General features: G+C 37.5%; 1 protein-coding gene across 1 annotated transcript in view; it reads left to right on the forward strand.

Moving 5' to 3' along the window:
* Positions 1-16,768, forward strand: part of INTU (inturned planar cell polarity protein) — a 58,613-nt gene that overhangs the window by 15,624 nt on the left and 26,221 nt on the right. The window contains exons 4-8 of the mRNA XM_070417202.1: positions 4,951-5,157; positions 9,585-9,703; positions 11,234-11,323; positions 12,517-12,594; positions 15,880-16,069. Coding sequence (XP_070273303.1) covers positions 4,951-5,157; positions 9,585-9,703; positions 11,234-11,323; positions 12,517-12,594; positions 15,880-16,069 — 684 coding nt within the window. The remainder of the gene's footprint in view (positions 1-4,950; positions 5,158-9,584; positions 9,704-11,233; positions 11,324-12,516; positions 12,595-15,879; positions 16,070-16,768) is intronic.

The raw sequence follows: 16,768 nt of genomic DNA on the forward strand, positions 1-16,768 counted from the left end.
TTTGGAAATGTAAAATGGAAGTGCTAGAAGTTTAGCAGATTTGCATTTTAGGAATGTATCGCTCTGGATGGCAGTGGGGGTTGGGAAACCAGGTGGTCAGCTTCAGAGTGGTCCAAACGAGAGGTGATTAAGGCCTGAGGTGAGGCGTTGGCTGGGGATATGGAAGAGGAGGAGGTTAGATTTAAGTCGTGTGAGAGGACGGTACTTCCTGCAGGACAGAGAGGAGTCCAAGATGCCTTCCAGGTTTTGTACTCAGTAATTCAGTGAGATTGCCCAAGAGAACAGGACCAAGGAGGAGAGAGTTTGCTTGTTAAATGGTGTGAGTTGGAGATAGAAGTAGAGAGAGGGGATCATTAAAGGAACAAGATTTGGGAAGTGAGGCGTTACAGTGAGCACGTCCCTAGACCTGAGGAAAGACACATCCTCTCCTGAACTGGGAGGGAAGGAGGAAAGGAAGGATGGGCAAATTGCACCAATCAGAAACAGTTTTGAGGGAGACAGGAAATGAGGAACCATGAAATGTGTCATAGGTGAATGTCTATGAAAGAACAACAGGAATCTTTTTTTATGAGAAGCTTCATATAAACTACCTTATATTAAATGTTTCTTAATAGAAGTTTTTTCCCATAAAACATAATATCCTCATATTTACATATATCAACTCCCTTTTTAAAAATAGCTAACTCTTAACTCTTCACTTGGTTATCTATCTCACCCTTTATTATTTCATCAAGGCAACCAGATTTCCTGACACTTATAGCTACTTAACATGTAAGCTTTTTCAAAATGTCTTGCTAAAGTATAATTATCTTTGAAATATAGAGCCAACTTTACTTAAATCGGAAGAATGCTGGCTAAAATCGTTCCTTAAAGAATTTTAATGGATGGTTCTGTGGTGTGTGTTGGTTTAAGTTTTTGTCCTGGTAAGGGGGAAAGGCCTGTGTACCACAGGAAAAAAGTGCTGGTGTGTGCCAAGTATAACATTAACGTTGGTTTTCAAGTATCTTGTTCTTCATGAAGCATAGCAAACCAGCCTTAAATTTTAGGTTGCTGTTGCTGCCTAAAGTAAAATTGGTGAATTGTTATTTTAAATCATTTCCTTTTGTCATTTCTGGGGAATCACGCCCTAGCTTTTGACCTCTCCACCCACAAGAATCTCAGCTAGAAAAGACGTACAGCTCTCACAGACGCTCCCGCCCATGTGGCTTGTCTCTGTGATGCCTGCTTCCCTAGGATGTCACTCATCTTGTGCTCTTGCAACCAGCTTCCTCCCCCTCCTAGCCACTCCTCCCCCAAACCCAGTGTCCGGGGGAACAGTCTTCAAAGCTCCCATCTAGTTTGTCACAAATTCTGTGCTTCAGAATTTCCCCAAATTCTAGATTTCTTGCATTTCCAAGGAACATCATCAAAGGCTCCCATATATTCTGTTTTGGATACTCCTAAATTCTCAATCTCAGATAAAAGAACCTCCTGACCCCCAGGCCATTCGCTTCATCAGATCCTTACTCAAGGATTTCATGTTTATATTTTTATTCTTGCATACAGATATTGAGAGCATTACCCACGGGAACAGATGCCACTCTCAGAAAACAGTTTTTCAGGCCATATAATGTTTACATGTTGTTTGTTTAGGTCAAAACCTCATACCAAACACTGTTTTTCATATCCTTCTAAGATCATTCCTAAAACAATGTCTCTTCAACTCTTCCTTACCTTAACCGTATATTAATTTCCATCAGATAAATTTTGATTGTTCCCACGTAGGATCTGTAATTCTTTTATATTTTTATTTAGTTTGCTTAATATCCCTCCCCCAGATATGCTAATTTTATACTCAGCCTTTTTTGATACAGTGTTCTAATATCAAGGGTCCATTTCTCAATATCAGATTTACAGAAAACAAAAAATTTAATAAAGTTTGATGTTTTCCATTTGGAATGATATTAAATGTTTTGTAAAGAAAGATATCACCAGGCCTCAGAAAAATTTCATGAGGGATTTCTCCCCTCCTGCTCTCTATACAGATTACTGCTAATTGTGACCTAGTTTATCTTTATTCTGAATGTATACATATTAATGAATTTAGACTTCATGACTCTTTTTTTTTCTACTTGTTACTAAAATAAACTCTGAGACTTATTTTAGAAAAGATGCGTGTGTGACTTGATTGACTTTATGTGGACAAAGATAACTGAGTGGCCCTGAAATGCCACAGATAGCTACAGATAGCAAAATTTAACACAGTCATAGTCGCTCCTTGCCAACAAAAAAGAAGACACCGAGATATTTTTCTTTTGGAAGGTTTTATTCATTGGGGCAGATTTATTTTATAGTATAATGCAAACAGTTGTTGGATGGGCTGGTGGGATTATGAATGAATTTTTTAAAATAACATGCTTCACATTTTTAATAAAAATGTATAAATAGATAAAGCTCATTATTAAAAAGAGTTCCGAATGTGTTAGTATTTATCATATATTTAAAGTTGGCCTTGAAAATAGTACCTCTTATAATACATTTCTAAAAATAGGGATTACTACTGTCTTGATAATAGTTTTTAGATATTTTATCCCTAAATGCAACTTACTATGTACAAACAATTTTAACTTTTTAAATATTGAGCAGACTCCCCCCCCACCCAGCTTTACTGAGGTATGCTTGACAAATAAAAATTGTATATATCTAAGTTATACAATGTAATTTTTTAAAGTCTACAATAAACTTAATATACACATATTGAGCAGACATTTTTCTTGATAAGCATGAATTTGCTTTTTTTACTTTTAAAATGTAATCTAATTTTAAAATAATCATTGTATGTTAGTGTTTAATGTTAAAATGTTATGGATTATTACACTTAGAATGTTCGCTTTACTCATCTATAGTCTGGTCAATTTTAAATAGGACTATTTTGTGCCTCTCTAGCTTATGATGATGTCCCTGCTACATAAAATTAAGTATCCTATATAATAAAAGCCTAATATGCTAAGTGTCCAGTCGTCCGTTCAACCAATCAAAGCGTAATATGCTGCTGATATGCTAAGGCCACTCAACCACTTGCTATTATGTGCACTGACCACCAGGAGGCAGATAGTCAACCGGTTGACCAGTCGCTATGACGTGCACTGACCACCAAGGGGCAGATGCTCCTACTGGTAGGTTAGCTTACTGCTGGGGTCCGGCCAATGGGAACTGAGCAAGACAGGATGGACATGCCCTGGAGCTCTCCCATGGTCCTTCCCCAGCTGGCCAACCTCCCGTATCCCTCCCCAGCCCCAGTTGTGCACTGGTGGGGTCCCTCGGCCTGGCCTGTGCCCTCTCACAATCCGGGACCCCTCAGGGGATGTTGGAGAGCTGGTTTCATCCCCATCCTGCAGGCCAGGCCAAGGGACCCCACTGGTACACGAATTCATGCACTGGGCCTTTAGTCTGTATATATAAAAGCCTAAGTGACCGTCCCACCAGTAGCTATGATGCACAATGACCACCAGGGAGCACTCTGACTGGTAGCTATGACATGCACTGACCACCAGGGGGCAGATGCTCAATGCAAGAGCTGCTGAGCTATGGTGACTTGGCAGCTGAGGTTCTCAGGTGACGTACCTGGAACCAGAGAGGAGGGAGCCCAATTCCAGAGTGTGTCACCCGAGAACCACCCTCTCACAATCCGGGACCCCTCAGGGGATGTTGGAGAGTGGGTTTCAACCAGATCCCCGCAGGCCAGGCCAAGGGACCCACCAGTGCACGAATCCGGTATTTAAATATTCTTTAACTTCTTTTAGTCAAGATACACACTGATGCTTTAAAATGAGTGAGTTATCTTTGGCCAGCGGGCATCCAGGGGTGGGCAAACTTTTTGACTCGAGGGCCACAATGGGTTCTTAAACTAGACCGGAGGGCCGGAACAAAAGCATGGGTGGAGTGTTTGTGTGAACTAATATAAATTCAAAGTAAACATCATTACAGAAAAGGGTACGGTCTTTTTTTTTTTAGTTTTATTCATTTCAAACGGGCCGGATCGCGGGCCGTAGTTTGCCCACGGCTGATCTAGACACTTAGCTCCTTTGTCAAGGAAAGGTAATTGAGGAGTGGAAGCTCCTTTCAACATCTGGAAAAAAGCCATGTCCTGGACGCTTACCAAACTGGGTGGACATCAGGCCATGAAATGAAAACTGCATGATAAAACTGATAGATGATCTTATTTAGGCCATGATCCAAGATCCAGCACGTTGATTGTTCTTTACTCTCCTGAGCCTTTAAAGGACCACAAAGAATGTTGGAGAGAACATTTGAACTTCGCCTCACTTGAAAGGGCCGCTAACTCTGGAGGTTGCTTTTTTTGTTTTATTTTTGTTAAGCCTCACCAGAGGATATTTTTTCCATTGATTTTTAGAAAAAGTGGAAGAGAGGGAGGGATGGAGAGAGAGAGAGAGAGAGAGAGAGAGAGAGAGGTGAAAGAGACACATTGGTTGCCTCCCACACTTGCCCAGGACCAACAATGGAACCTGCGACCCTTCGGTGCACAGGCCAACACTCTAACCAATGACTCACACTAGCCAGAGCCGGAGGTTGCTTTTAATCCCGAATCTCCTTTATTTTCCCCAGAGGCGTCAGTGCTCATAATGTGGTATTAGTCTTTATTACACTGTCAGATCACACTAATTTTTGTTTTTGGTGTCATTTCTTGTTTTTGGTGTCAATACTTACAATACAGTTATTAAGTTTAAACAAATGAATTTTTGAACCGAGAATTATACATTCTTGCTCAATAAATATTTGTATTACTGTGTGCCGGACACTGGGCTAGGAACCGGGGAGCCCATGCTGTAGGAAGATGTCTCTGCATGTTGTGTGTACCTGAGTGTATGTGCAGGTACAGAGCCTCCTTTGCGAAAGCTGCAGCTGATTTTCTCGTGTTGAAATATCAACGCATTGTTTTAATTTTTAAAGGTGAAGCTGACATTAGAAAATGCATATGCTGTGAAAAAGGAAACGACTCAACCAAGACAGAAAAACGCACAATCGAAAACAGAAGGTGATTTAGTCAAACTTCTATGGGGAGAAGAGACTGAAGGTGACCAGCAGAATGTGCTAAACACCCCTCACGTGGTTATGTATCTCACACTGGAGCTGGACTCCGAGACCTCAAAGGAGGAGGTGAGTCTTCTCAAAAGTGCAGGGAAAACAGAGGACCTTGTATAGTCTTCCGAGTGAAGAATAAGCACTTTTCGCAGTCATTCTGTCTTCGTATGTTTTTGGTATGTCTCTTCTTCTAATTGCAGTAAATTTTAACTGACAAGCTCAGTGAGTCCGTTTGTAGAGATTAGTGAAATACTTGAATTTGTTTCTGCTGTCTTCTTTAAAAATTCTGTTTGAACTGATTTTCCATAATACATATTTGGAAATATGTATTGATTTCAGAGAGGAAGGGGGAGAGAGATAGAAACATCAATGATGAGAGAGAATCATTGATCAGATGCCTCCTGCACACCCTCTACTGGGGATCGAGCCCACAACCCTGGCATGTGCCCTGACTGGGAATCAAACCGTGACCTCCTGGTTCATAGGTGGACACTCAACCACTGAGCCACACTGGCCAGGCTTCTATGATATTTCCTTACCTATTTTGGGTTGCTTGTATCATTATTATTCTTGTTCTCTTTTTATGTGTGATTACTCTTAACTTTTTATCGCATTTGTCTTACAAGATTCTAAAGTTAAATACTATCTGCATCGCTTTTCAAAATAATTCAAGGCTTTAGTATGCCTTAATTTTAGTCATCCCCCTCTTCACCTACATGCTATTGTCATCAATATCTTAGTGCCATCATTTTTTTTTAATTCCACAAATTAGCATAATTATACTATTATTACTAATAATTATTTTATACTTTATAAAAATATATAAATCATATATTATAAAAGTACATATTTCAGAGATGAACCTTCTTTAAATTTACATAAATGCTTAGCAATTTCTTTACTCACCATTCTTTCTTACATCTTAGACTGTCCTTACATGGTATTTTTTTTCTTCTTCCTAAAACATATATGTTAGAAATTTCTTTTTAGTGAAAGTCTGTTCCTGATAAATTGTTTTTGTTATTTATCTGTTGATGTGTTTTTCACCCCTTCCTGAAAGGTAGTTTTATAATTCTACTTTGTATTAGTCAGAATAGACCAGTGGCTATAATAAACAACCCTCTTGTCTCAGTGATAACATAATGGAAGTTTATTTCTCATTTCAATGTAAACGTTCCTATCTGTGTGGCTCTGTGATCCAAGCCCTTCCTCTAGTGGTTCCATTCTTCCCAAGAGCTTCCCAGTCCTCTGTTGCATCCAGTTGGCCAATGTGAGAAGAGTGGAAGCATGCCGTAACCTATGGCATGTTTCAGAGGCCTGGCTTCAAAGTAGCAACATCACTTCTGCTCATGTTCCAGTGCCTAGACCTAGTTATATGCTCTCTCCTGATACAAGGAGGTAGGAAATGTAGTCTTCCTGTGAGGCTGGGAAGAAGATGGGGTCAAGACATGGTATTGCTTATGCCAGCCAGGTAAAAAGTGATTTTTTTCTCTAATCTGTTTGAAGATAGTATTCCTTTGTCTTCAGACTTCCGTAATTGCTGTTTAGTCTACTGTCAGTCATTCCTCTGTCAGACATGTCTTTTATTTTCTTTCTTCATTGTAGCTTCTGCTATGTCCATAGTGTTTTTTAACCTCTCCATTGTGTTTAATATTTACAGTTTTATTTTTAGGAGTTTCTGAAAATTTTCTAAGTATACGCATACAGATCTACAGTGCTGTTCCTGGTAGTCTCCTGTTGCTTGCTCATCTTAGTGATTCCATACTTTATTTCTCTAAGCATTTCATACAGAGTTCTCTGCTCTGAATCTACCCATCCCACTATCTCTAAGTCCTGAGGCGACTCTGACTGTGGTGACTTGTCTTCTTATGTCCTTGGAGATCATTGGTGAAACTTACTGCTTGATTTTATCTTTGGGAGTCCTAACGTTCTAAAGTGGGGATGTGTTCCTTCAGAGAGAATTTGCTGCTTCTGCTTCTGCCACTGGCCTGGGGCTTACTCAAGGATCTAGGTGTAACACACTGGTCTTAGGCTTAGCTCATCTACTGAGCCACTAGTCCAGGGCTCCGTGTCCTGATCAAATATGGTAGGCATCAGCCCTCAGGACAGCGCTGCCTCTGCCTTTCTGCCCACCACGCCCCACTCCCAGCTGAGGACCCAGCTTGCTTTGCAGTGGTGGGGAAGGGGGTGTGGAAGGGTATGGAGAGGGTGTCCTTGGATACCCTCTACTTCTTACATACCCAGCAGTTCAAACAAGTATGTTTTGGTCATGGATCTAGTTGTTTTATAACACAAGAGTCGCTTAGAGCATCTAGTGTACCATAATGCTTGGAGCAGAAGTGGGATCTAAAATTAGGTTTTACCTAGTTTGCATTTCTTTGCTTTTGAAATCTTTGCAGTCTGTATTCTCAGTGCCAAGGCCATTTTACACAAGGGGTGTATTTCCCTGGGTTGCTTTCTTCATATATCAACATTTAGTCACTGATTCAAAAGGAAAAGAAGGGATTTACTTATACATATTTTTATTATTTTCTCTGTTCTGAAATGCCTAGAGACCTAGAGTTAATCATTCTAATTTCTTGCATGTATGATTAGTCCTTTACATCTTTAAAACAAATGAGAAGTTTAACCATTTATTGTGTAAAACACACACTAAGTTTCTGGGATGGTAGCACTCTGCCTCTTTCTAGGTTGTCTGAGAGTAGGATGCTGCTGAGGCCTTTTGTCATCCTTGCCTTTCTTTCCATGGGAAAGTGTGTAGATGTTTCTCAGTCTGTTGACAGTCCTTTTTATTCTCATTGAATAGAGTGGGAGTTGCTGCAATTGCATGCTGCTAGCAAGTGCTTAAAAATTACAGCTAATTAAATTGGTTAGGAATTGTAGAGCTTAACGGGGCATTAACAGTGAGGTTTTCCAGACTGGTTCTGCAGCCGTTGGCATAGAGGTTTTCCCAGAGGACCTTTCTTTACTGGTATGACTTATCTTACAATAAGATGTCATAGGGTCATTTTGTTTTCCTGTGAGTTACATATCTAAGAAATGCTTGTTTTCTTTGAGTTAGATGATTTGGAAATTTCACAAAATGAATCAAAGGAAATATGGTTACTTGTTTAAAGTGGTATTTGTTATTTGGCTACATACAATACATTTATTGACTAGCAAAGTTTTAAATGTATAAGTAGACATAACAGAAGATCTTAACTGATGTTTGACTTAATTTCTAGAGATAAAGTGCTTAACTGTTTTTACACTAAAAATATTGCAAGAAGATTTGAGTTGTTAGGCAGAGTGTATGGCCAACACATTCCATAGCAATTTGCATATATTGAATGTGTTTATTAATAAGCACAAAAAGCAGATGTGTATAGTTTGTCATTATTTATATTTGTCCTAATGTAAAAGTTGCCAAGATATACATACCATGTCACATAATTACTTCTTGTAAAAAGAGACCAAAGCAAGAAGTAGAACAGTCTTAGAGAGAGAACCAAGGAAAATATCTGATAATATAAGAGTTTGGGCTTTCAATAGTGGCTCTATTAATATTTATGCATATTGCCATTAAACAGTATTAGTGGAAACCACTCTGAATTCCCCAAGGTTTCTGTCTGGAAATTTGTATTTTGCCTGCTTTTTATTTGCCTTGTAAGAAAAATGTCCTGTTGCTTTAAGTAACAGCAAAAAAGTGAGGTCCAGAATGATTCATCCCTTTGGTAAAAGTTATAGCACAGTGCACATCCTGATTTTGAAATTTGTTATTTTGTTAAAACTTCATGTTTCCTGGGAACAGGCTCTTCTTGAAAATTGAAAAGTAGTAAGCATTCTGAGATTTATCCTATAGATCTAGTGTTTTACATAATTTAAAATGTGCTGTTTTTTAAAGACTTCATTCAGATTAATTTGTGGTAGGGAAACCCTTTCAAAATTTATAATATTATAATGTTTCTTTCTTCCTATCTGCATTACTCTAATGTAGTTTTGTGTTCTCACTTTTTAATTTCAGTATTGTTTGGGGGTTACATAAAGATTTAATAATTTAACAAATTCACCAAAAATGACAAAGATGATCCTTTTAAAGTCAGTATGAAAGTAATTAAATTTAAGGACTCCTAAAAGTTACATATGATATCTACACAGATACCATATGTGTAAAAATATTTGTATAATGAAATATAATAAAATATTCATATTAGAATTTATTGTAAAGGGGATTAAAGTTTAAAACATTGTTTGAAATTATTCTGACTAATTAGTATCCTATTCAGTATATATTTTGACATCATGACCAATTTTGACAGTCTCTAACTTATATTTTCAACTGCGTTAAAATTCTAAGCATGTATCTCTTCTTATGTTTGAGTAAAACTACTGAAACTGAAAAGATTCTTTTTATTGTTGTTCTTTTCTTAATACAAACTGAACTTTCCATGACAAAAAAATAATGACTGGAAAATTTGAGGAGTGTGATCATTTTTGTTTGTTTGTTTGTTTTCATTTAACAGCAAGAAATTCTTTATCATTACCCAGTGTCTGATGCATCTCAGAAACTTAAAAGTGTGAGAGGGATATTTCTCACGCTGTGTGACATGCTGGAAAATGTAACTGGGACACAAGTTACTAGGTAATAATTGATTTTTACTTAGCTTTAATTATTTTTCTTTCAAGTTTTTTACCTTGATTCTTACAAAATGCTAATAGAAATATCTATTATACAAATATATTAGTATCTATAAAGTAGCTATATCTGCATACTTTGCTTCTCACCTAAGTTATTTCTACCAGTCATCTTTTTAAAGTATCGGTTCTCAATATGGCTGTAGATCTGGGTGTTCTGGTACACTGCAAATCACAAAGTTGGACCAGTGACCTTTACTTTAGAACTTATTTTATGAAGGTGGTATCTCTTAAGCATGGTATTATGATGAGTTTTGGCTTTTTCATGATTTTTTTTTTTAATATATTTTTATTGATTTTTTACAGAGAGGAAGGGAGAGGGATAGAGAGTTAGAAACATCGATGAGAGAGAAACATCGATCAGCTGCCTCCTGCACACCCCCTACTGGGGATGTGCCCGCAACCAAGGTACATGCCCTTGACCGGAATCGAACCTGGGACCCTTCAGTCCATAGGCCGTCGCTCTATCCACTGAGCCAAACCGGTTAGGGCAGCTTTTTCATGATTTTATCTTGATTGTTAACTTGCTGGGTGGGTAATACTTTGTGATTGGTAAAAATGACTAAATGCTTATTTTTCTTATGATTCTTGCAACAGTGATAGAAAAATACAGAATATACTTTAGGAGGCATATTTAGAATGCAATATCGTCTGTGCAAATTTTTTCAGTGATGGATAAGCAAGACTGATATCAAATAATTTTTGGAAAAATAAAATACATCATATAGTCAATTATACAACAAAGTATACCATTCTACACTGACTTAACCAGCCCTGACTTTGAGATGCCATAGTTAACTTATGGGAAGGGGAGGCTAAAAAGCTTTTAAGTTTTGTTTTGGGATTGGTTTTTCTTTCATACAATAAGTCTCTGCTATTTTCTTCCTTAATATTTCAACAATCTTTGACTTTACAAAAATAGTTTATCTCAAATTTTAAGAGGCCTAAAATACTGATAAAATGTCAAGTTGGATTTTCTAGGCTTTAACTTTTCTTTCTCCATCTTCTGGTAAAAATGACATCACTCCAACAGTGTCCTTAAGGAACATGTTTAAATCTGACTTACATTTTGTTTATTTGTTTACGTAGCTGTGTCCCATATTGAATATCACCTTATAAGCTGGGACCGTGTCTTCCTTTTTTTGTAATCTCTTTAGTAAAGCAAGTTCATACGCAGGCATCAGACCTGATATATTAAATTAACACACTGGGATGGAAGCTTTCTTCTTTCTTTCTTTTTTTTTTTTTTTTTTTTCTGTTACGGGTATACTTTTGTTTGAGTTTTTGTGAGGTTTTTAAAAACTACTTCAGAATATATTTTTGTTGTACGATTATCTTTTCTGTGTGGCAGTTAGGGATATGCCAAGAAATGTGCTTATTAGGCATGCAGTTCTTAAATCATACCATATGCAATCTTTTCTGAATGACTTTATAATCTTAAAACATTTAAAGATATTCTAACTTTATTTTTTCTTAGCTCGTCCCTTCTTTTAAATGGGAAACAAACTCATGTGGCTTATTGGAAAGAATCTGACAAGTTGTTGTTAATTGGCCTGCCTGCTGAAGAGTAAGTTGAGGGTTTTATTGACCTTAAAGTCATTTCTCAAATACTGCTAACGTAGTCTGTTTCATTAATATTATGCCACTTTCATCAAAAGGCAAACTCCTTAAACAGCTTTATGATTTAAAGGTCTGTTGGAATAGTACAATAACTGTGTGTTCATGTGATGTGAATTTTTGTAAACCCATACTTGCAAAACAACCCAGCTTTTCATAATCCCACCCACTGGCTTTGGGCAGTCTCCTATGCTATTTTACATAAGGGACTTGAGCATCTGCGGATTTTGATATCCATGAAGGGTCCTAGAACCAAAACCTGCAGATAGCTTGAGCCTCTTCACAGCATGTCCCTGGGCTTACCCCACAGCAAGATCCAAAATAGAGAAAGGGGGAAGCTGCAAGACCTTTTCTAACTTGGTTTTAGAATAGAGACACTATCATTTCCACTATATATATTCTTTGTTGGAGTGAGTTACCTAGTCCAGCCCACAGTCAAAGGGAAGGAATTAAGCTCCATCTCGAGAGGAAGAGTATCAGACAATTTATGGGCATGTTTAACATCACAAACAGGAATTCCAAAGTAGGCTACAGTGAAAAATATTAAATAGATTATGTTTTGAAGGTGACTTCAGTTTTCAACAGAGACATGATCTATCATAAATGTGGGGTTCAAAATTTTAACACGATGGGATAATGGTGTTATGATATATGCTAAATGATGGCTCTCTTTAACAAACTAATGTGTGTTTTTCTGTCTAAAAGGGGACGATAGTCGTCCCTTGCTATCTGCAGGGTTTTGGTTCTAGGACCCTACATGGATACCAAAATCCACAGATGCTCAAGTAGCTTGTATAAAATAGCACAGGACCCTGCTAGGAGACTGCCCAAGGCCAGTGGGTTGGATTATGGAAAGCTGGGTTGTTTTGCAAGTGTGGGTTTACAAAAATTGTGGAACATCCATAATAAGATACTTCAGGATAAGATACTTTAGGGTAAATCATTTGTCTTTATTGTTTTAGTATCCCAGAAGGCAAAAGAAAAACAAAATACAATGTCAAGATAAAGGCAGCATAGGCCATGAGGAAGGGGAGAGGAAGCCCAGCTAAGGAACTGGGCAGAGGCTACAAACTTGGTCTGCTTCTTTCAGATATGCATCATTTGGTTATGCTACAAATAAACAAATGTTTTTACCTTTTTTAGAGTTCCTCTTCCTCAGCTAAGGAATATGATAGAAAATGTTGCCCAAACCTTAAAATTTATGTATGGTTCTTTAGATAGGTAAGTACTTCTTTGAATTGAATCTCAAGTTTTAAGTGTCTGAGCCTAAATCACCTCTTGCACTTGCTACTATTCCTTCGTTGGCAAGTTAGTTGTTTGAGGTTGTTTTTTCCCCTCCTTCTTATTTTCTCATCCTTTATTACTGGCTTTTAATTATAGCTCTAAGCAGTTTTTCATTTCATCCCTTGCTTTTTCTTTTTTTGGTCTCATATGTTACTTTAGTGAAATAGTAATGAACCACAATTATATTTTGATTTGATATATTTCTGTAGGGGTAAATGTAAGAGCATTTGTTCATAACAGAAGATTTTAAGTGTTGTTGTTTTTTTATGTGTGTGTTTTTCTGGTTACAATACCAGTGTCAAATTCACTATCCTAAAATGTGATACTTCCTTCTAAAATTTTTTTCAAGTAAAAATGAATGCACTATTAAAATAAAAAAAATCACAATAGACTGTTTAGTTTCCTATGTATCTTTCTGTGTATTTTCTATATAATATGAATACTCTCTTTTTAACCACATGTGGGCTCATACTATATATTTTTTTCTGCCTCTTGCTTTTTTACCTTACCCCATAATGTGATGCATCTTTCTTGATCTGAAGAAGGATAGTTGAGGTAACTGTTCAATATTTTAACAGTAAAATTATGATGGAAAATAGATTTTTCTCCTTGTGGGATTTTTATAAGTCCCAATACCTAAAGAGCTAAAATGATACCTTTGCTTTCAAAGTCTTCACCGTCTATCAGTATATAAATCAATCAGTTTCTACACTTTTCCAAACCCAGTAGTATCAGCTCTCTGCTTCTCTATGTAGATTTTTTTGCTGTCCCTGTTCTTAAAGCAGTCTTAGGGATTTTCTGTGATTGTGCCATCTGGGAAAATTGTCTGGTTTGCAGTGTTCTCCAATAGCTGCTTAGGAGAAACATTCCTCTCAATTACTTACTTGTTAGCATTTTACAAAAGCGTGAACTACAAAAGGCCAGGCAGCCACAAACAAGGCTTTTACCGTTTATCAATGAGGACATTTTTAACCAATGAAGTGTAAGGATGCGGTTATAAACTATCTCCTTACATTTACACTAGATGAGCAAAGCTTGCTATGTTTTACCCTAATTAAAGCTTTCTGTTTTCATAAAACCAGAGATAATCAAAGAATAAACTCCTGCAATAAATTCCATTCATGAAGATGATCAGTTGGAGTTGTTCTGTAGATTTCGATGGAGTAGTTTGGGGGCAGAGGTACTCTTACTTTCTCTGAAGTTCATCTTGAAATTTAACTTCCATTGATTTGGAAGTATTTCCAAGATGGCAACAAACTGAACTAGTTTCTTCTTGTTCAAGTGGGAATTTGAAAGGCAAACCATAAATGTTAAGATCCACTGAGTTCTTAAAACCAAAAAGCAGTATGTATCCAATATGTTGTTAATAGTCGTTTTGCAATAATTTTTAATAACAAGATTTTTTCTAATTATGAAAGGCCCTCTGAGCCACAGAAAACTGATTGTACATGAACAAAGTTTAGTGTTGTGATCAAATTAAAGATATAACAGTTTCCCTCACCAGTCCCAGCCAGTCCATCAGCAAGTCCATATCAGCCAATCCATCCATTTCTCTCCATCTTCACTATTACCCTCTCTAACCATAGCCATCTCTCACTACTATAGTAAACTCCTAACTGGTTTCCTTGCCTCCATTGTTGCCTCTTTAATTAGTTTCCCTTTTTCTTCAAATTGAATTTTTTATTGAATTTTCTGGGGTGATATCTACAATAATAAAAGCATAATATGCTAATTAGACTGGACGTCCTTCTGGGCATCCTTCCAGACGACCTTCCGGACAAAGCCGGGGCTGCGAGGGTAGCCCGGGTCCCGGGTGCCAGAGGGAAGCCGGTGCTGGCAGCCAGGGGAAGGAAGGCCTACTCTTGCACGAATTTCATGCATCAGGCCTCTAGTAGGTTGATATAGGTTTCAGGTGTACAATCCTATAATAGACCATCTGTATATTGTATTGTATATTCACAACCCCAAGTCAAGTCCACTTTAATTAATTTCCAAATGCAGTTAGAGTGATCTTTCTACAATATCTGGCTCCCACCTACCTTTCTGATTTTGGATCTCAAACCACACCCACCCCTCTGCATGGTTCTGTAGGCACCTGGCCAACCTTGTTTCCCCCCTTTGGCTTTTGCACTCTGCTCCCACTGGACCTTCTTGACATTGGCATCTCAGCTTAAATGCCCCATTCTAAGAGACTCTTCTCCAACCATTTGATCTAAAATAGCCAACCAGTTACATCACACATTCACAAGGCCCTGTTCTATGCACAGTCCTTTGTAAGTGTTCATGTTTTTACTGTTTGTTCACTTGTCTTTCTCCACTAGAATGTGACCTCCATAGGAGCAGAGACCTTGTCTTTTGTCTTGATATTTGTACTGCTGTACAGCAATACAAATATCAAGACAAAAGACAAGCACAAAATATCAAGAACATACTAGGCACTCAAGTAATTTGTTGAATGAATCAGTGAGTAGTATTCTGCTAATATTACCAATTACATTATCCAGTGAGCTATTCCAATGAATGTTGCAGGCAATGTTGTATTATTTTACATGGCTAAAACCAAGTTTCTCTCTCTTCCTCTTTTGAATTTTTCAATAGCTATGCTTTCATTAAAGAGGGGAGGAAATAACTTAGGTTAATTTATGTGCTTACTAGGTAATGAGCCTTATACGTGCTTATACTAATTATATACTAGATAGTTTGAATGCGAATTAGATTGTACTATCCCTATTTTTACAGAGATGGAAACAAAGTTCAGAGAAAGGTTAGATTATTTTCCTGTGATATCTACCTAGTAACTGTTGTGATAAGACTAGAAGCCATATTACAAAGCTCAAAATCTCTTTATTTTTCCATATTGCCTGAAAGATATTGAGAGTTGTAAATGGTTGATAGTGAGAGGTAAAAACAACTCACATTTTTTACAAAAAGGGCACCTGAGCCCATTCTGCTGTAGATATACCACTTGTATTAGCATGTGGTTCTTCCGTAGTACCACTACTCAGTGCATTTGAGAGTAGGTTTTAGGGTAAAAAATATTGACAGGGCAAATTTCTTAACACATTCCATCAGTAACATTATAGCAGTAATTCTTACTAAGAGACAGGAGTAAGGAAGAGAGCTTATATGGTTGGGAAAGATCCAGCCCTCTTAGCAGCACACAAAAGATGACCACCATTTATTTCCACGCGTTGTTCTAACTTAGAGCTCTTGGTTCTTCAGTGCCTTTTGCCAGGTTGAGAATGCTCCTCGGTTGGATCATTTTTTTGAACTGTTCTTTCAAAGAGCCCTCCAGCCTGCCAAGCTGCACGGCAGGGCCAGTCCCAGTGCCCAGCAGTACGAGGCCTCCAGTGCAGTTCTTTTAGACAATCTCCCTGGAGTGCGGTGGCTCACACTTCCACAGGAAATCAAGGTAATCTTAAGTGTCATAAAGTAAGAATCAGGACCAGCTGCTTTACAATTCTCTATCTTCTCTTCCCCTTTCTCCCCCCTAAAGCCTTTTGTTATTTTCAGGATTGTGGGTAAGAGTCAAAAAGGTAATTGGTTGATGAAGCAGGGGGTCCAGTGCAGTGAACTTAGACAAATTTTCCTTTCTAAATAAAAGTTAGCACTTTCATTTTACAATATTTAAGCTTTGTCCAAACTTGGATTACTTTTCAGAAATCATAAAATATTTGTTGTATTCTTATTTATGATTTTTGTAACTTTGACTTTATAATGTAAGGTTATGTTAGGGTTATGTTTCTACGTAAAATAACGGTAAATGAAATGATTGTCTAACAAACAATATTCTTAAGTTAAGTATAGATCTCCACAAATCATAGCAAAATCTTTCCTTACATGAACATGTGTAATTAGCTTTTGCCTTGTCCCCTGTATATCTTAACAAGGGTAAGGCTTCATGATGGTTAAGTATCATCAAAGTGATTTTAGTCATATCTGGAGACCTAGAATAACTTTACTGCTGAATAACTGGAAAGATCATTTCAGAAATTTTCATCACCAGCAATGTATTCAGCCACAGCATTTGGATTAGTATTAAACAAGGCACTATGCCATAGCCAGTTCCCTGCCCATGAAGAAACCCAGCCTGTTGTAGAAAAACCCAATT

Source organism: Myotis yumanensis, unplaced genomic scaffold (assembly GCF_028538775.1).
Source record: "Myotis yumanensis isolate MYYU_CA2020_CCGP unplaced genomic scaffold, mMyoYum1.0.hap1 SCAF_5, whole genome shotgun sequence".
Lineage (NCBI taxonomy): Eukaryota > Metazoa > Chordata > Mammalia > Chiroptera > Vespertilionidae > Myotis > Myotis yumanensis.